This window comes from Myotis myotis, unplaced genomic scaffold, assembly GCF_014108235.1.
Source record: "Myotis myotis isolate mMyoMyo1 unplaced genomic scaffold, mMyoMyo1.p scaffold_m19_p_56, whole genome shotgun sequence".
In the NCBI taxonomy this organism is placed as follows: Eukaryota; Metazoa; Chordata; class Mammalia; order Chiroptera; family Vespertilionidae; genus Myotis; species Myotis myotis.
This window is the reverse complement of record NW_023416364.1, coordinates 145,001-170,245: the sequence shown is the minus strand read 5'-3', so window position 1 is coordinate 170,245 and position 25,245 is coordinate 145,001. Positions and strand designations below refer to the sequence as shown.

The 25,245-nt window shown below is 53.2% G+C and overlaps 1 protein-coding gene across 1 annotated transcript in view; it reads right to left on the bottom strand.

Moving 5' to 3' along the window:
* The window catches only part of ODAD1 (outer dynein arm docking complex subunit 1), a 31,078-nt gene continuing 5,833 nt past the window's right edge, over positions 1 to 25,245 (bottom strand). The window contains exons 4-14 of the mRNA XM_036311569.1: positions 16,846 to 16,968; positions 16,393 to 16,506; positions 14,137 to 14,204; positions 7,180 to 7,367; positions 6,803 to 6,937; positions 5,896 to 5,978; positions 5,611 to 5,779; positions 1,629 to 1,792; positions 1,455 to 1,558; positions 1,100 to 1,178; positions 1 to 1,023 (exon numbers count right to left, since the gene is read on the bottom strand). Coding sequence (XP_036167462.1) covers positions 556 to 1,023; positions 1,100 to 1,178; positions 1,455 to 1,558; positions 1,629 to 1,792; positions 5,611 to 5,779; positions 5,896 to 5,978; positions 6,803 to 6,937; positions 7,180 to 7,367; positions 14,137 to 14,204; positions 16,393 to 16,506; positions 16,846 to 16,968 — 1,695 coding nt within the window. The 3' untranslated portion in view covers positions 1 to 555. The remainder of the gene's footprint in view (positions 1,024 to 1,099; positions 1,179 to 1,454; positions 1,559 to 1,628; positions 1,793 to 5,610; positions 5,780 to 5,895; positions 5,979 to 6,802; positions 6,938 to 7,179; positions 7,368 to 14,136; positions 14,205 to 16,392; positions 16,507 to 16,845; positions 16,969 to 25,245) is intronic.

Here is a 25,245-nt window from a genome sequence, read left to right as displayed (position 1 = left end):
TGGGGTACAGTTGGGCTCTGCCCTTTATTTCCTGTGGTCGCAGCTCATGCTGACCCTGAACTTTCGGCACCAATTCTTTCCTCGGGGTCAGTGCTGGGGGCTCACGGGGAGGGCAAGGAATGAGGAGCCACTGAGACAGGGACCTCGGCCGGGAGAGCCAGGGGGATGGAGACGAGGAGAAGGAACTAGAAATGGGGAAGCAGAAACGGGAGGTGGGAGGAGAACCAGGGAAGTCGGCAGAGACGGGGAGACAGATGCGAGACAAGACAGACACACAGTGAGCAGGGAAACTTTGACAACAGGAGACTGGGTGACAGAAAGGGAAAGAGGGCGGGAACAGAGAGAGGCCAGGAGACAGAGAGGAGATGAGGAAGAGCCGATGGGACGGGACACAGGGACACAGGAAGGGGAAGTGGGGACGCTGTGGGGGCAGAGGCTGGGGCCGGGAGAAGATGGAGCCACAGGGACAATGGGGGGGCGATACGGGGGCAGAAGCACTCGAGGGGAGATGGCCTGCAGAGAGCGGGGAGGGCGGGTAGGCGCCCAGCTGTGGCTTCAGGACTCTTTGCTCTCCATGGAGCCTGGGCCAGTGCTGGAGGCAGGGCCAGGGCTGGATTCGGACTCGGTGCCTTTGCTCGGCAGGCCGCCCAAGCTCTCGGAGCCGCCGCTGGACTCCAGGTACCCGGTGGAGCCCAGGTAGCTGCTGGAGCTGACCGGCCTGAAGGCCACGCGGCCGCCCGCGGAGAACTGGCTGCCGCTGGCGGAGCCCATGGTGCTGGGGTCGCCGAAGGTGACGTGGCCCACGTTGGCGCTGGTGGCGCGGCTGGACACCAGGATGCCGTTGGTCCTGTGGCTCAGGACGGACCCGGGCCCGGCACTCGGGCTCCCGGAGATGGCCAGGGGTGTGCCGGAGCTGGGCCGCTGGCTCGCGGAGAGGTTCAGGGGCTGGCCGCTGTCCATCTTCTTGGCCATCTCCATCAGCTCCTTCATGTGCTGCTCCCTCGCCAGCTCCCGGGCCTCCATCTGGGGGAGGGGGGCGGTGAGCAAGGCCCCGGGAGGGCTGGGCCCGGCCCTGCCCCGGCCGCCCGCCCCTTCTCACCGACTTCATCACGTAGCTCAGCAGCTCCTCCTTGCTCAAGGGATAGTCTTCTTTGGCCTCGAAGCCTGGGGGCTCTTCCCTAAAGCGGGGAGCGGCAGGGAGGGGCTGCCTGCTGCACCCACACCCGGCCGATGGCTCCTCGCGGCCACACCGAGGCCCGGAGCCGCGCTCTGCCCGCCGGAGGGCCCTCTCCCCTCTGGTCCCCAAAGCGCCCACTCCCTCGTCTCCTCCCCCAGAGCCACAGCAACTTCTGGTCCCAAAGAGGCCTCCCGCCCGCCCCCCCCCCCGCTCCCCTCCCCCGCCCCCCAGATCCCTGCGGTCCATTTGTCCCCTCCCGCGCCTGCCCTGCGCTCACAGGTTGTCAGGGAGCTGGGGCGGGGCCACCTTCTTGGGGAGGTCTTCGGCGTCCTTGCCCAGCACTGTGAGGGCGGCGACCGACAAGCTGGACGTGGTGTAGCTCTGCAGGGAGGAGCCGCTGGTCAGCCCAGGCCCGCCCTGCGCCCCCCGCCCCCCGCAGCCCCGACCCCACCTGGGCGTCCAGGTAGGCCTGCACCGTCAGCAGCTCCACCAGCCGCTTCTCGATGAGGCCCAGGAAGAGGCTGATGTCGCGGTCCCGCATGTAGGTCTTGACCCCCAGGAGGTCCTTGATGATGGTGCTGTCGCACTGGGCCTTGGTGAAGAGCTGTTGGATGGCTGGGGGTTGGGGGGGAGAGGAGGGGGCAATGGGGGGGGACAGGCTGTCAAATCCGGGCCGCTGGGGCCCGCCCTCTCCTTCCCGCAAGTCCCCACTGCCCCGGTCTATGAGACGGCGAGCAAGGCGGGCAGACGTCCCCAAGGGCAGACACCAGGCCGACACCAGGTCGTGGGAGGGCATCGCTGTACACCCGGCACAGGGCTGGGGACAAGGGAAGGCAGGCAGTGAGGGGGCGGGACAAGCTGAAGGCCCCTCCCCTGGGAGGCCCCACACAGCCCAGCCGATGGGCCGAGCCCTCATCCGGTTCTGATTCCCCAGCTCCGGCCCCTCCCCCAGAAACACCCGCAGGCGGGCTGGCTTTGTTTTCATATCCAGGTGCCATGGTCATGAGCCCCTCAGAGGACTGGCCGGCCTGGCTTGCTAGGTTCAGTGAGTTCGCTGCTGCTGCTAATGAAGGCACGGCAGCCGGGGCAAAATCTGCACCTGCCCTGGCCGCCGGCTCCGTGGGTTAGAGCACCGTCCCATCCACCACAGGAGCCGTGAGAGCCCGGCGGCGTGGCTCAGTGGTTGAGCTTCGACCTATGAACCAGCAGGTTATGGTTTGGTCCCTGGTCAGGGCACAGGCCTGGGGTTGGGGGCTCGATTCCCAGTGGGGGGCGTGCAGGAGGCAGCCGATCAATGATTCTCTCTCATCATTGATGTTTCTACCTTTCTCTCTCTCCCTTTTCCCCTCTGAGATCCTTTATATATATAATTTTATTGATTTTTTCACAGAGAGGAAGGGAGAGGGATAGAGAGTTAGAAACATCGATGAGAGAGAAACGTCTATCAGCTGCCTCCTGCACACCCCCCACTGGGGATGTGCCCGCAACCAAGGTACATGCCCTGACTGGAATCGAACCTGGGACCTTTGAGTCCGCAGGCCGACGCTCCATCCACTGAGCCAAACTGGTCAGGGCAATCCTATTTTTTAAAAGGTTGCAGTTTGTGCCCTAACCGGTTTGGCTCAGTGGATAGAGCGGCGGCCTGCGGACTCAAGGGTCGCAGGTTCTATTCCGGTCAAGGGCATGTACCTTGGTTGTGGGCACATCCCCAGTGGGGAGTGTGCAGGAAGCAACTGATCAATGTTTCTGACTCTCTATCCCTCTCCCTTTCTCTCTATAAAAAATCAATAAAATATATCTTTTTAAAAAAATAATAATAAAAAAAATAAAAGGTTGCAGTTTGGCCCTAGCCAGTTTGGCTCAGTGGCTAGAGCGTCGGCCTGCGAACTGAAAGGTCCCAGGTTCGATTCCGGTCAAGGGCACATGCCAGGGTTGTGGGCTCGATCCCCAGTCGGGGACTTGCAGGAGGCAGCCGATCAATGATTCTCTCTCATCATGGATGTTTCTATCTCTCTCTCCCTCTTCCTTTCTCTCTGAAATCAATAAAAATATATTTACAAAATAAAAATAAATAAAAGGTTACAGTCTGATCCCTGGTCAGGGTGTGTGTGAGAGGCAACCAATCGATGCTCCTCTCTCTCTAATAATCAATTGAAAAACAACAACAAAACCCCTAAGATCCTCGGGTGAGGGTCTTTAAAAAGTCTGCACCCAACCGTCCGGCACCCCCACCAGCCATCCCTGCACCTCCTCGCCCCGAACCAGGCTCATGCAGACAGCTCCCCCCTGGGATCCCTCCCTGAGCACCCCCAGCCCACACTGAGCTCAGGGTCCTCCCCATCACACTCCTTCTCCCCGGCTCCCCAGCTCACCAGGCCAGCCCCAGTGCCCCTGTCCCTTATCCCCATGGCCCTTCAATCTCATACCTGCGCCCCTCCTCCTCACTCTCCTCCCCTAGCCTCCCTATGCACCCCCTCTCCTGCTCACAACTCTCCACGGCTCCCCAGCACCCCCAAGAAGCGCCTCAGCCTGGCATCCCTTCAGGCCCAGGCCCTCGTCCGCCCCCACCCGCACTCTGCATTCCCCCCTCTGCACTGAGGACGCTGAGCCACGAAGGCACCTCTAGGCCCTGCCCACCTGTGGGGAGCATCCGCTCCTGGCTTTTCAGTTAAATGATCATCCTTCCAGGTCGGCCCCAAGCATCACTGCTTCCGGGGGGCCTGCCCTGCACCCACAGAGCCGTGGCCTGGGTGTGCCCCCTGAGCCGTGGCGTGGGGCCCTCTGCTCAGAAGGCCCTGCACCGGGTCTGATGCTCCCCTGTTGCCACCTTGAAATCCTTGGCAAATTTTAAACAAGGGGCCCCACAGTTTTATTCTGCGCTGGGCCCCCCGAATGATGGCCCCATGCTCCACACTGAGTTCCGCCCACGCCTGCTTCCATGTGCCCGGGGTGTCCGTGTCAGGCTCCGCCCACACTCCCAGCAGGTCTCATCGCTCCGCACAGGACACGCGGGTCTGCCACTACTTAGGCTCCTACTGCGCGCCAGGGGGTGGCCTTCCTGCTTGCTCCCCGTCACCACTGCCACCTTTCTGCCTCCCTCCACCTTCAGCTTTCCATCCGTCACCCCATCTAATTCTCGTGGCCACCCTACAAAGGCGCAGCATTGTGTTTCCAGAAAGGATCCCACAGAGGAAGCCACACACCAAGGCCCACAAATGGTGGAGCTGGGATTCAAAGCCAGGGCAGCCTGCTCTTGAGTGCTCTAGACTGGAAGGATGAGTAGCGGATGGATGGATGGATATTGGATGGATGGATGGATGGATGGATGGATGGATGGATACTAGATGGATGGATGGATGGATAGATGGATGGATACTAGAGGGATGGATGGATGGATGGATAGATGAATATTAGATGGATGGATGGATGGATAGATGGATCAATACTAGAGGGATAGATGGATGGATGGATGGATAGATGGATACTGGATGGATAGATGAGTAAATACTAGATGGATGGATGGATGAATACTGGATGGATGGATACTACATGGATGGGTGGATGGATGGATCAATACTGGGTGCATGAATGGATGGATGGATGGATCAATACTAGAGGGATGGCGCCAAAACCGGTTTGGCTCAGTGGATGGAGCATCGGCCTGCGGACTGAGGGGTCCCGGGTTCGATTCCGGTCAGGGGCATGTGCCTGGGTTGCGGGCATATCCCCAGTGGGAGATGTGCAGGAGGCAGCTGGTCGATGTTTCTCTCTCATCGATGTTTCTAACTCTCTGTCTCTCTCCCTTCCTCTCTGTGAAAAATCAATAAAATATATTTAAAAAAAAAAAATACTAGAGGGATGAATGAATGGATGGATGAATACTGGATGGATGGATGGATGGATGGATACTAGATGGATGGATGGATAGATGAATCAATACTAGAGGGATGGATGGATAGATAGATGGATGGATCAATACTAGAGGGATGGATGGGTGGATAGAGGAATACTGGATGGATAGATAAGTAAATACTAGATGGGTGGATGGATGAATACTGGATGGATATTAGATGGATGGGTGGATGGATGGATCAGTACTGGGTGCATGAATGGATGGATGGATGGATGGATGAATACTGGGTGCATGGATGGATGGATGGATGGATGGATGAATACTGGGTGCATGGATGGATGGATGGATGGATGGATACTAGATGGATGGATGGATAGGTGGATGGATCAATACTAGAGGGATGAATGAATGGATGGATGAATACCGGGATACCGGGTGCATGGATGGATGGATGACGGATATGCGGTGAATGAGTGAGTGCACAAAGTAACTCCCGGAAATCTCCAAATGGCCAGCAGAGGCCTGGCCCTCCGCGTGCTCATCGCATCCGCCCAGATGAAGAGGCGGGGCAGGTGCTCACCTGCCTTGAAGTTCTCCACCTGCTCCCTCAGCGTCTGGGCGCGGGCCTCCAGGCTGTCGGCCTCGTTGCGCACCTCTCCTATCTGCTGCTGCACCGAAGCCTCGTGCTCCTCCTTCAGCGACAGGCGGGCAGCGTCGCCATAGCGCGCCTTCTTCATGGCCTCCTTCATCTGCGGGGCGAGGGCGAGGCTGGGCCCGGCTGCCTGCGGCGGAGGGGCTGCCCGCGGAGGAGGCGGTCGGTGCCGAGGCCAGGGGCAAGGACTCGGGACGCGCGGGGCTCACTCACCTCGGTGATCTCCTCCCGAAGACGCTCCAGCTCCGAGTTCTGCTCGTTGATGAAGTTGAACTCCGCGAAGTTGCGCTCCTCGGCTGAGCGGGGAAGGCGGGGCCAGGAGACGGAGTCAGGGACGCGCGGAAGAGACCAAACCAGAAGCGGAGAGAGGCGCACGGGACGGGGAGGGAGGGGCTGAGAGAGACGGCGCGGAGGCCAGGCGGGGAGACACAGACGGAGAGACACCCAGAGAACCGGGACACCGAGAAGCAAACGGAAAGACCCGGAGAGACCGAGAGGCACGGACACACAGAAGTGAGGGAGAGAAAACAGTAGCGGCGGGAGACACAGCAGCGGGCACACGGGGAGACGCCGGGGGAGGGGACGATTCGGAGAGCGATGCCCAGGAGCAGGGAGGAGAGAGGAAGGGAGGGGGCGTGGGGGAGGCGGGAGGCAGGCAACCCCAGAGAAACGCCACGGACACAAAAGGACAGCGAAACAGCCCTACTGGTTTGGCGCAGTGGATAGAGCGAGCGTCCAGGTTCCCGGTTCGATTCCGGTCCAGGGCACAGGCCCGGGCTGCGGGCTCCCTCCCCAGCAGGGGATGTGCAGGAGGCAGCTGATCCATGATTCTCTCTCATCATGGATGTTTCTCTCTCTCCCCCTCTCCCTTCCTCTCTGAAATCAATGAAAATATATTTAAAACAAAACAAAACAAGAAAGACAGCGATACAGACACTCGGAGGGGACAGAGAGATGCAGAGGAGAGGCAGACAGACAGAAGCAAGAGGAGAGAGACGGGAAGGCGCAGAGGCGCCCCAGGAAGGGGGGCGGGGTGCGGAACCGCCCGCTCCTCCCCGCAGGCGGAGGGTCCCTAGGCCCTCGGGGACCTGGGCGGGGCGGGGCGGGCGCAGACACTCACTATCCAGGTACTTCTTCACCAGCAGCTCCGGGTCGCTCTCCCCGGTCAGCTGGGCCAGTTTATTCAGGGTGTCCTCGTACCGCAACACCAGCTTCTCCTGCGAGGTCTTCCGGAGGCCCTCGGCCACCTCCCGGGCTGGGGGCAGGGGGGCAGTGAGGTGGGTGCCCCGGGGCGGCCACCCGCCCCTACGACCCCTGGAAGAGGAGCCCAGGCCCCTGCCCTGCTGGCTACGAGGGCAGGGCCGCTAGGCCTCTGCGCGCCCCAGCGCCCCCTGCAGGCGGGCCCCGGCCGTGCGCCCTGAGACCTGGAGACGGGCGCTCGCCCCTCTCCGCGGCCCCGGCCGGCCGGTGGGGTGCAGAGGGGGCGGCCGGCCTCACCGCGTTTCTCGCGCTTCTCCAGGACGACGGGATCCGGCTGCCGGTCGTGGTTCTTGAACTGGAGGAAGCGGTGCAGATGGTCCAGGTGCGCTATCTGCCGCTGCAAGATCTGCACGTCCGTCTCGTTCTGGGCGCCCTCCTTGTCGGCCCGCTCCCGCAGCAAGCTCATCTTGGTCTTCGCCTCCTCCCTGGGCAGGCCCGTCGGGGTCGGGTCGGGAGATGGAGGTTGGATTAGAATCAGTGTGGGGTCCCAGGGGTGGGTGGGTGGGCGGGCGCAGTCTGGGGTTGGGGGGTGGATGGGCGGGGTCAGCCTGGAGTCCCAGGGATGGGGTAGCATTAGTCTGCTGTTACCCTGAGGTGACAAAAGACAGAACATTTTCTAGGTTCTCGAGGTGGGTCAGGAGTCAGGGCCTGGCGGGGGGAGGGGGGGTGCTGGGCCTGGTAGGGGGCTGACGGCCTTGCCCACAAGCTGATCATGGAAACAGTGAAATGGAACAGGCGTTGCTCAGGGAGCCACTGACGTGAGCTCTGAGGCTATTAGGGAGCGGGGCGGGGGCGCATCCGCCTCCGTCCACAGAGCTGCTATGAAGCTGCTAAACCTGTTGCTACGCGCAGTCCGAGGCCGAGCCTTAGCCCGGAGCCATAACCGTCCTGGCCACCAGCTGCTGCGCGGACTGCCCGGCACATGGACTCGGCCTCCTCCCTTCCGAGCGCGGTGAGCCCAGCCGCCCGCCTCCCCTGCGTCAGAGAATGACGCTGTGCGGCTTCTGCCTTCAGGTATGAACCTGCCCTTCTCTGTTCTCTCCAGAGCCACTGAGTTGCTCCCTGATTGTAATCCTTTTGCTCAAATAAGAGTTTCCTGTTCTTTATTTCAGCCTGAACCTCCTCTCTGGCTAACAGTGCGCAGGGGCACCAGGAGGCGGGCGTTATTGCGGGGTGGCGCCTGGAACTGGGGGGGGGGGGGGGAGATGAAGAAGGGAGGGGGCAGGTTGGCACAGTTAAGACACTCCGGCCACGAAGGGGACAGCCAGGTGATGAGGTTAGCGTGCTGGAGTGTGGGGGTGGGGGGGGGCGTGTGGTTGGAAATATAAGGGGCTGGGGCCACCCAGGACCTCAGGTTGGACAGGTAGGCGATGTCACCAGCACTTGTGCACACACCCTGTTAGGACTCTGGGGACCCTAGAAGCCTCACTCACTGGGCCTCCCCTGGCTGCACATCTGAAAATGTAGCTTCTGAGCTGCTTTTTAAAAATGTATTTATTCAGCCCTGGCTGGTCTGGCTCAGTGGATAGAGCATCGGCCTGCGGGCTGAAGGGTCCCAGGTTCGATTCTGGTCAAAGGCACATGCCCCAGTTGAGAGCTCCATCCCCAGTAGGAGGTGTGCAGGAGGCAGGCGGTCAATGATTCTCTCTCATCATTGATGTTTCTATCTCTATCTCCTCCCTTCCTCTCTGAAATCAATAAAAATATATTAAAAAAATAAAACAAAAATCTATTTATTTATTTGAGAGAGAGAAACGTTGATTTGTTCTACTTATTTATGCGTTCATTGGCTGCTTCTTGCACATGCCCTGACTGGAGGTCCAACCCACAACCTTGGTGTATCCGGACGAGGCTCTAACCAACTGAGCTACCCGGCCAGGACGTAGCTTCTAGACCAGCGGTTCTCAACCTGTGAGCACCAGCTTCCTGCTCTGTTCAAAGTCCGTGAAGGCGTATTTGGGTCACCCCTCCGTGGGAAGCCTCCAGGGCACCCCCACCCCCAGCCCGGTGGCCCCTTTTGCCTCTGGTGGCAGCGCCTCGGGGCTCAGGACTCAGCTCTTTCTGTGCCTTGGGCTCCATGCCAACGAGAGGCAGGGAGAGGGAACCCACCACCTGAGATCCAGGCCCTGCAGGGGGTGCTCTGCAGGGCCCGTGAGGCAGACACCATCATAACTGCCATGTCCCAGGGGAGGCTCAGGGAGGGAAGTGACTGGCCCAGGCCACCAGGTGAGGAAGCAGTGAACACACTGCCTCTCCAACAGGACGTGTCGGTGATGACACCCGCCCGCCTTCCATCTGAAACCTCCGGGCCCTTGACCCAGCGGGGCTGCCCACGGCAATCATTGGGGAGTGTGGTGGAGCCTGGGTCCTGGCCGTGCTCAGACGGGCCAGCAGGCATCACCTGTGGGCCCACGGGAAAGATGAGCTGGACAGTCACACTCTCTCCCTCGGGAAGGTCATTGGGAAATGCTCAGAATGGGACCAGAAGCTGAAAGGAGAAGGATGTAGGGAGAGGAGCCACAGATCACGTTCCACATATTTGCCAATGACACGTCTGATAAAGGGTCAATCTCCAGACTATGTAGAGAACTGATACAACTTAACGAAAAGACGACACACAGTCCCAGTTAAAAAATGGGCAAAAGACCAAAATAGACATGTCCCCAAAGAGGACGGGAAATGGCCAAGAGACATATGAAAGAATGCTCAAGGGCACGAATCATCACCGAGATGCACTCGAAAATGACAGAGAGATACCATCTCACACGGTCAGAATGGCTACCATCAACAAACCAACAAACGACAAGTGCTGGCGAGGATGCGGAGAAAAGGGAACCCTCATGCACTGCTGGTGGGAGTGCAGACTGGTGAGGCCACTGTGGAAGACAGTATGGAGTTTCCTCAAAAAATTAAAAATGGAACCGCCCTTTGACCCAGTGATCCCACTTCTAGGAATATATGCTAAAAATCCCAAAACACCAATCAGAAAGAATGTACGCACCACCACTGGTATGTTCATAGCAGCACAATTTACAATCGCTAAGATCTGGAAACAGCCCAAGTGCCCATCAGCAGATGGGTGGATAAAAAAGCTGTGGTACATCTACACCATGGAATACTATGCAGCAGTAAAAAAAGAAGGATCTCTTACCCTTTGAGACAGCGTGCAGGGACCTGGAGAGTATTATACTTAGTAAAATAAGCCGGAGAAAGACAAGTATCCATGATCTCACTTATATGTGGAAACTAATGAACAAAATAAACTAACAAAATAAATCCAGAGACATTGAAGCATGTACCAGACCCACCAATCTCAGCGGGAAGGGGTGGGAGGCAGGAAGAGACTAACCAAAGAGCTCAGTGGTGGAGTGTCCACCAACCAGGAGGTCACGGTTCGATTCCCGATCAGGGCACATGCCCAGGTTGCAGGCTTAATCCCCAGTGTGTGGGGCGTGCTGGAGGCACCTGATCAATGATTCTCTCTCATCATTGATGTTTCTCTCTCTCTCTCCCTCTCCCTTCTTCTCTGAAATCAATAAAAAATATATATTAAAAAAGAGAGATCAACCAAAGAACTTATATGCACATATACATAGCCCAGGGACACAGACAATAGTGCAGTGAAGGCCTGGGGAGGGGACGGGAGCCGGGTGGAGGGGGTCAGTGGGGGAAGTAGGGGGCACATCTGTAATACTTTCAACAATAAAGGTAATTAAAAAATAGCCCTAACAGGTTTGGCTCAGTGGATAGAGCATCAGCCTGCGGACCGAAGAGTCCCAGGTTTGATTCCAGTCAAGGGCATGTACCTTGGCTGCGGGCACATCCCCAATAGGGGGTGTGCAGGAGGCAGCCGATCGATGTTTCTCTCTCATCCATGTTTCTAACTCTCTATCCCTCTCCTGCCTTTCTGTAAAAAAATCAATAAAAAATTTTTAAAAAAAATAAAAAATAAATAAAATAAAAAATAGGGAGGGGAAAAAAGGAGACATATGTAATACTCTTTGTAATACTTTAAGCAATAAAAAATAAATAAAAAATAAAAATAAAAAAAAATAGGGAGGGTTGGGGGGCAGGAGGGAGGGGGGTAAGAGATCAACCAAAGGACTTGTATGCATGCATATAAGCATAACCAATGGACATAAGACACTGGGGGATAGGGGAGGCTAGGGGACTGTCAAGGGCGGGGGGGAAAAAGGACACATATGTAATACCCTTTGTAATACTTAAGCAATAAAAAAATAAAAATTAAAAAAAGAGTATAAAAAAATAAATAAATGAATAAAAATAAAATAAAAATAAAAATAAATTTAAAAAGGTCATGTCCACCCTAACCGGTTTGGCTCAGTGGATAGAGCGTCGGCCTGCGGACGAAAGGGTCTCAGGTTTGATTGGCTCCGACCAGGGGAACACATGCCCGGGTTGCAGGCTCGATCCCCAGTAGGGGGCGTGCAGGAGGCAGCCCATGGATGATTCTCTCTCATTGATGTTTCTCTCTCTCTCTCTCTCTCTCTCTCTCTCTCTTTCCCCCTTCCTCTCTGAAACCAATAAAGATACATTTAAAATAAACAACTAAAACGGGCAAGTTTGTTTGAGCCTCCTGACACATCCCAGAAACCACAGGATAGACGTGGGCTCCAGCCCATGGCAGGAGGGATCATGAACCAGGAGCAAGCGGAAGTCACTGGGTAGAAACGGGATCCTGAGAAGACGCGGGACCCCCGGGCCAGGCTCAGAAGGAGCAGGGCCGAGGGAGAGGGAGCGGGAGCCCACGAGAGTCGCCGAGACACACACACAAGCCGATGTGCAGAGCGCCAGGCTCTCCAGGCCTGAGGGTGGCCTGAGGGACACTGTGCCTGTCAACCGATAGAATGACTCCCGTTCGCCGAAGAATGTGTGGAGAAACCAAGATGGCGGCATAGGTTAACGCCGGAGATCGCTGCCTCAAACAACCACTTCAGAGATATAACTAAAGGACAGAACGGACATCACCCAGAACCACGGGAAGGCTGGCTGAGTGGAAATTCTACAACTAGGAGGAAAGAGAATATCATACCCAGACTCAGAGGAGGCGCAGTGCTGAAGTGAAATACTCAGGTGCGGAGTGCGCACAGAGCGGGCTGGCGGCGGAGGGCGCGGTTGTTGTTTTCAATCGGGAGGGAGTTTCAGACTCTGAGCTCCAGATCCGGGCGAGTCTCTGGGGACCAAGACTCAAACGGGAGAAACGGGACTGTCTGGCTTCGGTCGGAACGCGAAGGCAGCTTTCTCTCCGAGGTTTGCAGCCATTGCTGGGGCTCTGAGAGGCAGAGCCCCTGGGGAAGGAACTGAGAGTCGCCATAACTGCTCGTTCCGCCCACCCTGTAGATCCCCGGGGACCCGCCCCGCCCAAGCCCTGCGCAGCGCCATTTGCCCGATAGCCTCAGGCAAACGCTAGATTAGCACCGCCCTAGAGATCCAGCACAGAAGCCCTCCCACTACAGACACAGCAGACTCTCATAGCCAGTTAGCCTGGAGGTCAAATCACCCCGGTATTGCCGACATCAATCAAGGCTTAAAGGCAACAAGACTGCGGACAAAGACCACTAGGGGGTGCACCAAGAAAGCATAAAAAATGCGGAGACAAAGAAACAGGACAAAACTGTCAATGGAGGATATTGAGTTCAGAACCACACTTTTAAGGTCTCTTAAGAACTGTCTAGAAGCTGCCGATAAACTTAGTAAGGCCCTTGAAAAGACTGGTGAGACCGCCGATAATTGTTGTGAGATCCTCAAGAAATCTAATGAGACCCTCGATGTTGTGATAAAGAACCAACTAGAAATTAAGCATACACTGACTGAAATAAAGAATATTATACAGACACCCAACAGCAGACCAGAGGAGCGCAAGAATCAAGTCAAAGATTCGAAATGCGAAGAAGCAAAAAACACCCAGCTGGAAAAGCAAAATGAAAAAAGAATCCGAAAATATGAAGATAGTATAAGGAGCCTCTGGGACAACTTCAAGCGCACCAACATCAGAATTATAGGGGTGCCAGAGGATGAGAGAGAGCAAGATATTGAAAACCTATTTAAAGAAATAATGACAGAAAACTTCCCCCACCTGGTGAAAGAAATAGACCTACAGGTCCAGGAAGTGCAGAGAACCCCAAACAAAAGGAATCCAAAGAGGACCACACCAAGACACATCATAATTAAAATGCCAAGAGCAAAAGACAAAGAGAGAATCTTAAAAGCAGCAAGAGGAAGAAACCCAGTTACCTACAAGGGAATACCCATACGACTGTCAGCTGATTTCTCAACAGAAACTTTGCAGGCCAGAAGGGAGTGGCAAGAAATATTCAAAGTGATGAATGCCAAGAACCTACAACCAAGATTACTTTATCCAGCAAAGCTAACATTCAGAACGGAAGGTCAGATAAAGAGCTTCACAGATAAGGAAAAGCTAAAGGAGTTCATCACCACCAAACCAGTATTATATGAAATGCTGAAAGGTATCCTTTAAGAAGAGGAAGAAGAAAAAAAAAAAAGGTAAAGATACAAATTATGAACAACAAATATGCATCTATCAACAAGTGAATCTAAGAATCAAGTGAATAAATAATCTGGTGATCATAATAGAATCAGGGACATAGAAAGGGAATGGACTGACTATTCTTGGGGGGGAAAGGGGTGTGGGAGATGCGGGAAGAGACTGGACAAAAATCGTGCACCTATGGATGAGGACAGTGGGTGGGGAGTGAGGGCGGAGGGTGGGGCGGGAGCTGGGAGGAGGGGAGTTATGGGGGGAAAAAAAGAGGAACAAATGTAATAATCTGAACGATAAAGATTTAATTAAAAAAATAATAATTAAAAAATAAAAAATAAAAAAATAAAAATAAATAAAAATAAAAAATAAAAAAAGAATGACTCCCGTTTGCCGATGCCGGGCCGTCCAGGCCCCGTGCAGCGGGTGCTACGTGCAGCCTCAAGTCATTCTCTCGAGGCCCCTCCCAGCCACGAGCCAGGAACAGACGGGGGCGAAGAGGTGAACCCTACCCGCCAGGAGCGGGACATCGCCCGAGGCCGCGGGGAGAGGCGCGCGGAGGATGGGCCGCCTTATGGAAAACAGTGTCGGTTCTGATGGTCCGTTTCCGGGGGTCAGAACCGCCCCCACGCCCCTTCCCCTGCCGGAGCCCCTCCCGGACGCCGGCGGCCTACCTGACGGAGTAGGCGGAGATGGAGGACACGGTGAGCCCGTTGATTGTGCGCCGCAGGAGATGCATCTCCTGCGGGAGGGGAGCAGAGGGTCTCAGCGCCCGCGTTTCCCGGAGAAGCGGGGCCCCGCGCCTGAGCGCACGGAGCTTCCCCATGAGCGGCCGCGGGCGGGGATCTTCGGGACGGAGGCGGCGGGAAGCCACGGGATGAGCGGCTGGGCTGACCGCCCCCCGCCCTCCCCCCCCAGCCGGAGGATGCCTGAGCGCCCCGACCTCCCTCCGCTGCTGGGGTTCAGGCATTTGCGTGTGTGACTGTCATCCTTGTGACCAAACTCGTCCGTTTTCTGCTTCCATAGAAATGTCTTTGCAGTTTATGAGCAAAAAGGGCTCTTTCGGGAGAAAGAAGGGAGGAAACGATATATTTTTACACCTGTACACTGTGTCTATGTATTCATGCACATGCAATATACATAGACACACATATGCATACATGCATGTGCATGTGCACAGTGTATCATGTGTGGACTAATAAGACACAGAGAGCCCTGGCCGTTGTGGCTCATTGGCTGGGTGTCGTCCCGTGCACCTAAAGGTGCAGGTTGGATTCCTGGTCAGGGCACGTGCCGGGGTTGCGGGCTCGAACCCGGTGGGGGGTGTGCAGGAGGCAGCCGATCCATGTTGCGCTCTCACATCCATGTTTCTCTCTCTCCCTTCCTGTCTCTCTAAAAATCAGTAAAGTATGCTTTAAATAATAAAAATGCACAAACATAACCACACACATACATAACCACATACATACTGCACACATATACATTATATACATATACACGCACATGCATTTACTTTTGCAAAAAGAAACCCAGATGGATAGCCGGAGACCACAGGGTCTGGGTGGGGACGGGGCAGAGCTGGGGAGGAAACGGTTTGGGCCTGGGATGCCTGTTGGAGTGGTTTGGATTTGGGAACCCAGTTACTGCTCTACAGACTCACAGAGAAATTAAACCAACAATGAGAGGGGACAGATACAACCTAAAACTGGACACAGCTGAAGCAAATGAACCTAACTGTATTTCAAACAAAGAGCACCTATATGTATAAAAGCCTAAGCAACCGATCAGCCGAACAACCAGCTGACCGGTGGTTAGGACATGCACTGACCACCAGGGGACAGGTGCTCAACGCGCAGGATCAGGCTCCCTCCTGTCTGGATCGGGCCTGTGGGGATCGGGCCGAAACCGGCTATCCAACATTTCCTGAGGGGTCCTGGATTGCAAGAGGGCGCAGGCCAGGCTGAGGACCTCACCAGTGCACGAATCCATGCACCGGGCCTCTAGTAACCACAAAAAAGACAAAAAGCCCCAGCCAGGAGGCTCAGTTGGTTAGAGCATCATCCCATACACCAAAAAGGTTTCGGGTTCGATCCCTGGTTGGGGTGCATATGAGAGGCAACTGATCAATGTTTCTCTCTCTCTCTCTTCCTTCCTCTCTCTGTCAAAATCAATAGAAACATATCCCTGGGTGAGGATAAAGGGGTGGGGGAGGGGGAAGAAATGATCTTGTTTTTAGGAAATTCACACTGAATTTCTCAGAGACACCGTGTCTGCTGTGTGCCCGCAAGTAGTTTAGCCAATATAGAAATAAGCTATTTTCAGTCGAGATAATAATTACACCTGGCCGAAACCGGTTTGGCTCAGTGGATAAAGCATCGGCCTGCGGACTGAAGGGTCCCAGGTTCGATTTCGGTCAAGGGCATGTACCTGGGTTGCGGGCACATCCCCAGTAGGAGATGTGCAGGAGGCGGCTGATCGATGTTTCTCTCTCATTGATGTTTCTAACTCTCTATCTCTCTCCCTTCCTCTCTGTAAAAAATCAATAAAATATATTTAAAAAAAATAATTACACCGAATAAATGCGGCAAATGGTGGGTCTTGGTGAAGGAGATGTAGTTCTTTGTCCTATTCTTGCAGGAAAGGGAGGGTGGAGGGAGGGCTATTGAGAAACCCAGGGGATGAAAATGGCTGGGCTGGCTCCGTGGTTGCCCTGGGTGGTAAGAGTCAAAACGACATCTCTGCCTTCTCGTTAAAGGCGTCCGGGAGCACTTTCCGGGTCTCCATTCCCTCTGAACGAAAGTAAACCTATGGCTTCGTCCATTGCGTATCCGAGGCCCGAGTGCGGGCAACAAGCAGGTGACCCTCCTCCTCGCCTCCTCTCCTCCCCCCCCGCAGGGCCGGGCCGGGGTGCTCGGTCGGGGGCCACTGACCTTGTGCAGCTTTCGGTCTATGTTCAGATAGTGGTTCCTCTGCACCAGCAGCAGATCCAGCTCCTCCCGCAGGGCTGCGTTCCGAACCAGATGGATGTCGAAGTGACAGGTGACCTGGGGGGGGGGGGGGGCAGGTGTGGGACAGGGTGCCAGGGTCTGAGACCCTCCTCCATGTGGGGGTCCTGAGAGCATCGGCCCGCCCCACCGGCAGAGCCCAAGCATCAGTCTCCTTTCCCCAGGGACACCCCACCCTCCAGGATCCTGTCTCCTGACCCCGCAGGGAGCCCAGCACCCAGGCCTTCCCGCATGCAGGCCTCTGTGTGGCCTCCTTACCTCCTCCCCCCCACACACACCCCCCGCCGCCGCTGGCCATTTCCAGAACTTGACCCCATGCTCATTCTTCCCCCAACCCCAGAGGTCAGGCCTGGAAAGAGCCAGGAGGCTGGCCCTCACCCTGTCCAGCTGGCTTTCCACGATCTTGATCCTTTTCCGGGTCTTGGCCTTCTGGTCCATGACGACCCCTGGGGCCCTGGGATCCTTACCGCAGGCAGAGAGCCGGGCCTCCCACTCCTGGATCTGGAGGAAGGAGGGTGGTGCCTGGGTGTGGGCTGGATGTGGGAGAGGCCGCGAGACCAAGGAAGGAGGCGCGTGGGAGCTGAGTGGCTGCATGGGGCTGGCACCTGCCACCCTGGGGGCCCCAGCCCCTCCCCCCAGCTCTACCCTTCTGCAGACAGCCCCCCACCTTCCACGTGGATCTGGCTTCCAACCACAACAGGCCACCCTGCCGGCCCAGGACCCACCCAGCCCTGCACAGTCACAGTGACTGGCCGCCAGGAGGACATGGGACCCAGGCGGAGCCAGCCTGCACCCTTTCCCTGGATTTGGGGAAAACCCGTGAGCTGGGGGGGAAGGCCCCCGGGACTTGGGCTGTCACAGCCCCCGCCGCACCGAGCATCCTGGGGCAGTGAGGCCAGTAGACGGAGTGGAGACGAGAGGCCGAGGTGGCGAGAGCCAGCCCTGCAGCCATTGGAGTCCCAGATCTGTTGTGCTGATCCCGGCTTCCCTGCTGCTCTCGTTGCCCTGTTCATCCTCACTGACGTGGGGTGTGCTGTCTCCCAGCTAAGCTGGAAGCTCCAGGAGGGCCAACCTTTGTCTTTTTTTTTTTTTTGCCTGACACGGAATAGGTGCTCAACGAAGCTTGCCGGACGACACAAACTCGTGACTTGCTTAAGGCTGTGCGCTAGTATAGGTGGCCTGTGTCCCACAGAATCTATGTGTTGAAGAGCTAATCCCCAAGACTTCAGACCGTGACCTCGCAGGACCTCGAGCTAAAACGAGGTCCTGAGGGTGGGCCTCATCCAATAGGACTGGTGCCTTCATAGGAAGGAGACATTTGGCCCTGGCTGGTTTGGCTCAGTGGATAGAGCATTGGCCTGCGGACTGAGGGGGTCCCGGGTTCAGTGCCGGTCAAGGGCGCATGCCTAGGTTGCAAGCTGGATCCCCAGAGAGGGGATGGGGGAGGCAGCCGATTGATGATTCTCTCTCATCATTGATGTTTCTCTCTCCATACTGTCTTCCACAGTGGCTGCACCAGTCTGCATTCCCACCAGCAGTGCAAGAGGGTTCCTTTTTCTCCGCATCCACTCCAGTACTTGTCGTTTGTTGATTTGTTGATGATATCCATTCCGACAGGTGTGAGGTGGTATCTCATTGTGGTTTTGATTTGCATCTCTGGAATGATGGGTGATTTTGAGCATGTTGTCATATGCCTCTTGGCCTTCTGTATGCGTGAAACCAAACAAGGAATCGCTATGACATGCGCTGACCACCAGGGGGCGTGCACAGAACATGGCAGGCATCGGCAGTAGGTGGCAGAGCACGGAACATGGCAGGCATTGGCTGCCGCAAGATGGTGGAGCCGTGAGTGGGGGCGCCAGACCAAGGCGGGACACGGGTCGCTGTCATCAGGGCAAGCCTCTGGTGGTTACTGAAAGCTCTTTGCTCCCAGGTGCCACAGTCCTACCCAGCTCTCACACTGGCTGCCAGCGCCAGCCCCGCTCACACCCACTGCCGACGCCCAGCACCGGCCCTAATTGCCCCTCAGGGCTTCTCCACCTCCCCCTGCTCCTGAGGGGTGACCAGGACCGGCAGCTGCCACTGGCACTCGCTGACAGTGCCAGCCCTGCTCGAAACCGCTGCTGGCACTGGCCCCAATCACTCCGTGGCCCACAGTTCCCTTCCAGGTGCACAAATTCGTGCACTGGGCCCCTAGTATGTATGTGTATGTATTTATATAATTTTTTTAAGTGAACATCCTTGGGCCACCACCCAGGTCAAGAATTCGAGGACAACACTGTAACTGTCCCCTTCTCATCACTACCACCTTCCTCTTCACAGCGGTGCCCCTCTCTTGCCTGTGTCAGTTCCTGTTGCTGCTGTAAGGAAGTACTGCCGAGTCCCTGCCTGGGGTCAGAAGTCTGAGATCAGTTTCACTGGGTTAGAAAATAAGGTGTCCGCTGGGCTGTGTTCCCTCTGGAGGCTCCGAGGGAGGACTTGCTCCCGGCCTTTTCCAGCTGCTAGCGGCTGGGTTCCTGAGCTCGGGGATCCCTGGGCTCGTGACCACTCCACCCTCGACTTCTGTTGTTACACCTCCTCTCTCCATCGTCACGTCCTCCCTGCTTGTCTCGTGTGACGGCATTGGACCCACCCAGGGAATCCAGGATGCTCTCCCCATTTCAAAACCCTTAATCACATCGGCAGTGTTTTGCCACTCACAGGTTCCGGGGATTAGAACGTTGGCATCTTTGGGAGGAGGGGGGAGGTCATTATTTTGTTTCCTTAAGTGAAATTCATTTTTTTAACTTTTCTTTTTTGTCTTATCAAAAGTTTGATTTGGCCTGATTTTGAATTTTATGTAAATGAAAAAAATGCTACCTATATCAGTGGTTCTCAACCTTGGCTGCACATGAGAATCACCTGGGAATCTTTTTAAAATCCTGATTCCTGGGCCTCGTCCTCAGGAAATTCTGTTTCTTTGTTACTAACGTTGCGGCCCCACCCCATCACAAAGAAACAGAATTTCCGGAGGATGAGGCCCAGAAATCAGGATTTTAAAAAGATTCCCAGGTGATTCTCATGTGCAGCCGAGGTTGAGAACCACTGACCTATATCGTCTGCTTGCCACCTTCACATGTCAAATGCATCCTTGTTGCTGTGTATAATTGTGGCTCGTTCATTTTTTTGGCTGTTGTATACTATTTCATTATACACATATACCTCGATGTATGTATTCACTCAATATTGATGGACATTTGGTTATTTCCACTTTGAAGCTGGTTGCATGAATAATGCTTCTGTCCACCTTTTCTTACATGAATCCTGGTTCCCGGATATATATCTCAGAAGTGCAGTTGCTGGGAGAAAACACTGACAGACAAACCTGCTTTCTATTGGAACATGACTTTGGTTAAAACTTTCTTCCAACCACTGTTTCCATGGAAACAAACTGGATTAAGGTACATATGGAATGCTAGCTGTGTTCCCAGGCAGCAATGTTCACTATGAAAATGACCCCGGAAAGGATTGTGAGTGGGTCCATGGGTCCCACGGGCCTATGTGACGGAGACTGAATAGAAACCTTGATTTCTCTGCGGGGTGTTTCTTAGGACTGAGTATGCTCCTGGTGGGGCTTGGAAGCTACCCTCAAGGGGTAGCTCCTCGCCAAGCCCTTCTGGCTCAGTGGACACAGCATTGGCCCGTGGCCTGGAGGGCGGCAGGTTCAATTGCGGTCAAGGGCACATACCTCAGGTGCAGGCTCCATCCTGGCTCTGGTTGGGGCATGTGTGGGAGGTAACCAACCGACGTGTCTCTCTCACATCGATGTTTCTCTCCCTCTGTCTCTCCCTCCCTACTACTCTCTATAAAAAATCCATGGGAAATATCCTTGGGTAAGGATTAAAACACACACAGGAGGAGAGAGAGAGAGAGAGAGAGAGAGAGAGAGAGAGAGAGAGGGTTCCTCTTGTGTATGAAGCTTCCCTCAGCCAGTCAGGCAGGGTGGGCAACACCTGCCCACTCATGTAGTACCAGCCACCTGGAGGTGCTGAGCAGCAGCCCTGGTCACTCCGCAAAGATGTGTTCGACGCTCTCATGCTAAGATGCTGTTGCTTCCTGTCCTCCATCCTTCTACAAAGTTAACTGAACGCGATGCCCAATTATAACCTCCTGGATCCCAAAGACCGCTTCTGGGGACTGTGCCGAGCGGATGCAACCCTAGACCTCAGGGCATGTCTATCTTCTGATGTAATCCTACATAATAAAAGGGTAATATGCAAATTGACCCTAATGGCCCCCACACAGAGGGCAACCCGTGGCGGGGGCAGGGCTGGTGAGCGGACAGACGGCTCACCTCTCGGTTCCCAGCCAGCAGGCTCCAATCACCTGACAGCGAACGGGAAACTGGGGGTGGGGGGGTGGGGCTGGCTGCAGGCTAGGGACCGTACCCATGCACGAATTTCATGCACCGGGCCTCTAGTAAATAATAGAAGGAACACTTTCCAAACTACACATGACAATGTATACTCTCACCAACCGTTTGTAAGAGTTCCCACTGCTTTCCACTGTCCCCCAGCACTTGGTATTTTCGGACACTGATTTTTGAAAATCCAATGAGTGTTTGATGGTATCTCACGATTCTCCTTTTCCTTTCTCTGATGACTCATGAGTGATGAGTAACTCCTACATTTATTGGACATTGGAGTTCCTTATTGTGTGCTGTGTCAGCTCAAATTCTTTGGCATCTCTTTAAAAAGAAATTGTGCTTACTCTTTAATGATTTGTAGCAGTGCCTTATGTGGTTTTGATACGAGTCCCTTGTCAGCTGTATGTGTAGCCAATAACCTCCATTTTCTAGACTGACTTTGCACACCCTTTTTGGTTCTTTTGACAGATGTTATTAACTTTAAAATTATGAGATATATCAACCTTTTCTTTTATAAGTAGAGATTTCTATAACTTGAGAAGTTCTCCCTCACCTCCCCACATTTAGACCTTTGACCCATCTGGAATTAGTTTTAGGGGTTTGGAGTGTGAGGGTACCCACACTATCCTCCTTTTCCCATTTCCTGGAGTCAAATATCAAGTGTGCACATAAGTCTCTTTTAGGAATCTCTATCCTGTCCTGCTGATCCATTGGATTTGCCCTGCACCAATTACAAGAATTGTATAATAAATCTTGATAACTGGTAGAGCAAATCCTTCTACATTGCTCTTCTTTTAAGTCAATCTTAGTCTTACTGTTTCATTGCACTTCCCTATAAAGCTTAGGAGATGCTAGTCAGTCCCATACATTTTTTAAAAAAAGCTTTGAGTACTTCGACTGGGATTACATTGAATCTATAAATCTATTTGGAGATCTGACCTTTTACAACACTAACCCTTCCAATCCATGAATATGGTATAGCTCTACATTTATTAAATTCTTCTTTGGTATCAACAACATTTATAATTTACTCCATAGGAGTTTTGTACACTTTTGCTAGATTTCTTTTTAGCTACTTCTTTTGGCTGTTATAAATGTCTTTTCTTCTCTTGTATTTTCTAACTAGAGGGCCAGTGCATGAAATTTGTGCAATATGGGGGTGGGGGATGGGTTCCCTCAGCCTGGCCTGTGCCCTCTCACAGTCCAGGAGCCCTCGGCTTAAGCCTGCCATCAGTCAGACATCCTTAGTGCTGCCATGGAGGCAGGAGAGGCTGCGTTGAGCATCTGCCCCCAGTGACCGGTCATTTGGCGTTTTGTCAATTTGCATATTAGCCTTTTATTAATAGGATAGTGACTGCTAATACGCTAATACAGGGAAATATCATTAACTGTGCATATTAATTTTGTATACAGTCACATTGTTAAAATACCTTGTGAATTATAAGTTAGCATTAGATTCTTTTGGATCTTCTATGTATACAAATATACCATCTAAAATAATGACAACTTCATGTCTTCATCTCCAATCTTTATTTTATTTTTCTTTTCCTTGCCATATGGCATTGGATAAATTCTCCAGTACAATGTCAAATAGAAGTCATGCTATTTGGACATCCTTATGTTGCTACTGATCTCAAAAGTAATTTTTGTAAGTTTCGCTATCAAATATGATGTTTGCGCCGAAACTGGTTTGGCTCAGTGGATAGAGCATCGGCCTGTGGACTGAAGGGTCCCAGGTTCGATTCCGGTCAAGGGCATGTACCTGGGTTGCGGGCACATCCCCAGTAGGAGATGTGCAGGAGGCAGCTGATCGATGTTTCTCTCTCATCAATGTTTCTGACTCTCTATCCCTCTCTCTTCCTCTCTGTAAAAAATCAATAAAATATATTAATATATATATATATATATATATATATATATATATATATATATATATATGATGTTTGCTGTAGGTGTTTTATAATTGCCCTTTTTCAAATCTGGGGAACTTCCTTTTATTCCCGGCTCTCCAAGAGTTTTTAACATAAATGTAGATGCTGAACTTTATCAAATATATTTTTATGTCTATACAGACTGGTACTATGAACTGGTACAAGTTCAAGGATGGTTATCAGTCTCTGATGTGATGGGTTCAAGAAATGAGAGTGAACATTTAGAAACAGCGTCTCTAGGTTCTGTTGAAGTCACGTGTCGAGTCATACAAGACGCAAGCCTTTGGCGAGACCCCTTGTCTCATTCTATGTTTTCCTTCGCCAGACCATGTCTATTCTGCTCCCTGGTCTGTGAATGATATTGTCACTGATTACAGAATTCTACATTGCCAGTTTTCCCTGTTCTGGATTCTAAGACATCCTTGAATCTGTAGATTTGTTCTTTCGTTGGTTCCAGAATATTACCAGGTCCTATGGTGTCACACATTACCCCTGTCCCCACTCTCTTTCTTCTTAAGCTCTTACTTGATATATACTTACACTCACTGTATCTGCAGTGTCTCTTAAGCACCCTTCCATATTTCCTATCTTTTCGTCTTTCTGTGCTGGATCCTGGGTGAGTTTTTCTGAACAAATTCTTCCTTCAGCTTTCACCTGGCTTATTACCTGTCTCTCCAGGAGAATATAAATTACAGGACAGCAGGGCCCTTGTCTTGTCCACCGCTGTGTCCTCCACACCTACCTAGAACCGTGCCTGGCACTTAGCAGGCACTCAAGAAATATTTGTTGCACCCTAGCTGGTTTGGCTCAGTGGTTAGAGCGTCGGCCTGCGGACTGAAGGGTCCCAGGTTCGATTCCGGTCAAGGGCACATGCCCGGGTTGTGGGCTTGATCCCCAGTAGGGGGTGTGCAGGAGGCAGCCGATCAATGATTCTCTCTCATCATTGATGTTTCTATCTCTCTCTCCCTCTCCCTTCCTTTCTGAAATCAATAAAAATAAAAATAAAATTTAAAAAAAAAGAAAAGAAATATTTGTTGAGTGGATGAATGTTATCAGATACCTACATCCTTTCTTGACCTTATGGGGAATTTTACAGAGCTCTCTTCCAGGGACCCTATCGGCCACCTGACTTACAATTATCTGTAATCAAGATTACCAGGGCAACAGAATCCATGGGGCCAAGATCATAAAATTATCCTGGTTGGGCCTGACTCTGGTGAGTTTCCATGAAAGACGAAGGAAAACCAATCAAGCAGCCAACACCCACTAAGCCACGGAACTACCAAGAAGCAGTCAAAAGTTTGGCGTGGCCCTAGCCGGTGTGGCTCAGTGGATAGAGCATTGGCCTGCGCACTGAAGGGTCCCAGGTTCGATTCCAGTCAAGGGCACATGCCCCGGTTGCAGGCTCGATCCCCAGTGGAGGGTGTGCAGGAGGCAGCCGATCAATGATTCTCTCTCATCATTGATGTTTCTATCTCTCTCTCCCTCTCCCTTCCTCTCTGAAATCAATAAAAATATATTTTAAAAAAAGTTTGGTGTGTATGAATCAAGATTCAGCTTCTAAACGGCAGCTGAGGGTGCTATTGAGAGCTGAACAGACTGACTGATTGGATCATTATAGACCATGCGGTAGACAGAACAATGCGTCCCCCTCTCCCCGAGATGTCCATATTCTAATCCAGTGATGGCGAACCTTTTGAGCTCGGCGTGTCAGCATTTTAAAAAACCCTAACTTAACTCTGGTGCCGTGTCACATATAGAAATTTTTTGATCTTTGCAACCATAGTAGAACAAAGACTTATATTTTTGATATTTATTTTATATATTTAAATGCCATTTAACAAAGAAAAATCAACCCAAAAAATGAGTTCGCGTGTCGCCTCTGACACGCGTGTCATAGGTTCACCATCACTGTTCTAATCCCTGTAACCTGTGACTATGTGACCTTAAGTGGCAAAAAGGACTTTGTAGAGGTAACACGTTAAGGATGTCGAGAGCGGGAGAGTCTCCCGGATTATCTGGGCGGGCCTAAAGTAATAACAAGGGCTCTTCCAAGTGAAAGAGGGAGGCGGGAGAGTCAGAGTCAGCAAAGGAGAAGAGATGACAAAAGCAGAAGTCAGAGAAAGACTCAGCTGGTCATAAGGAAAACACAGCTGATCACGGATGGCTCAGAAGGTAAAGAAAGGAGCCCTGAGTCTGTGGACGCACATGCCCTCTCTAGAAACTAGAAAAGGCCGAGAAATGGATTCTCCCCTGAAGCCTCCGCAGTGGTTCTCAACCTTCTGGCCCTTTAAATACAGTTCCTCATGTTGTGACCCAACCATACAATTATTTTTGTTGCTACTTCATAACTGTAATGTTTCTACTGTGATGAATCGTCATGTCAATATCTGATATGCAGGATGGTCTTAGGCGACCCCTGTGAAAGGGTCGTTCGACCGC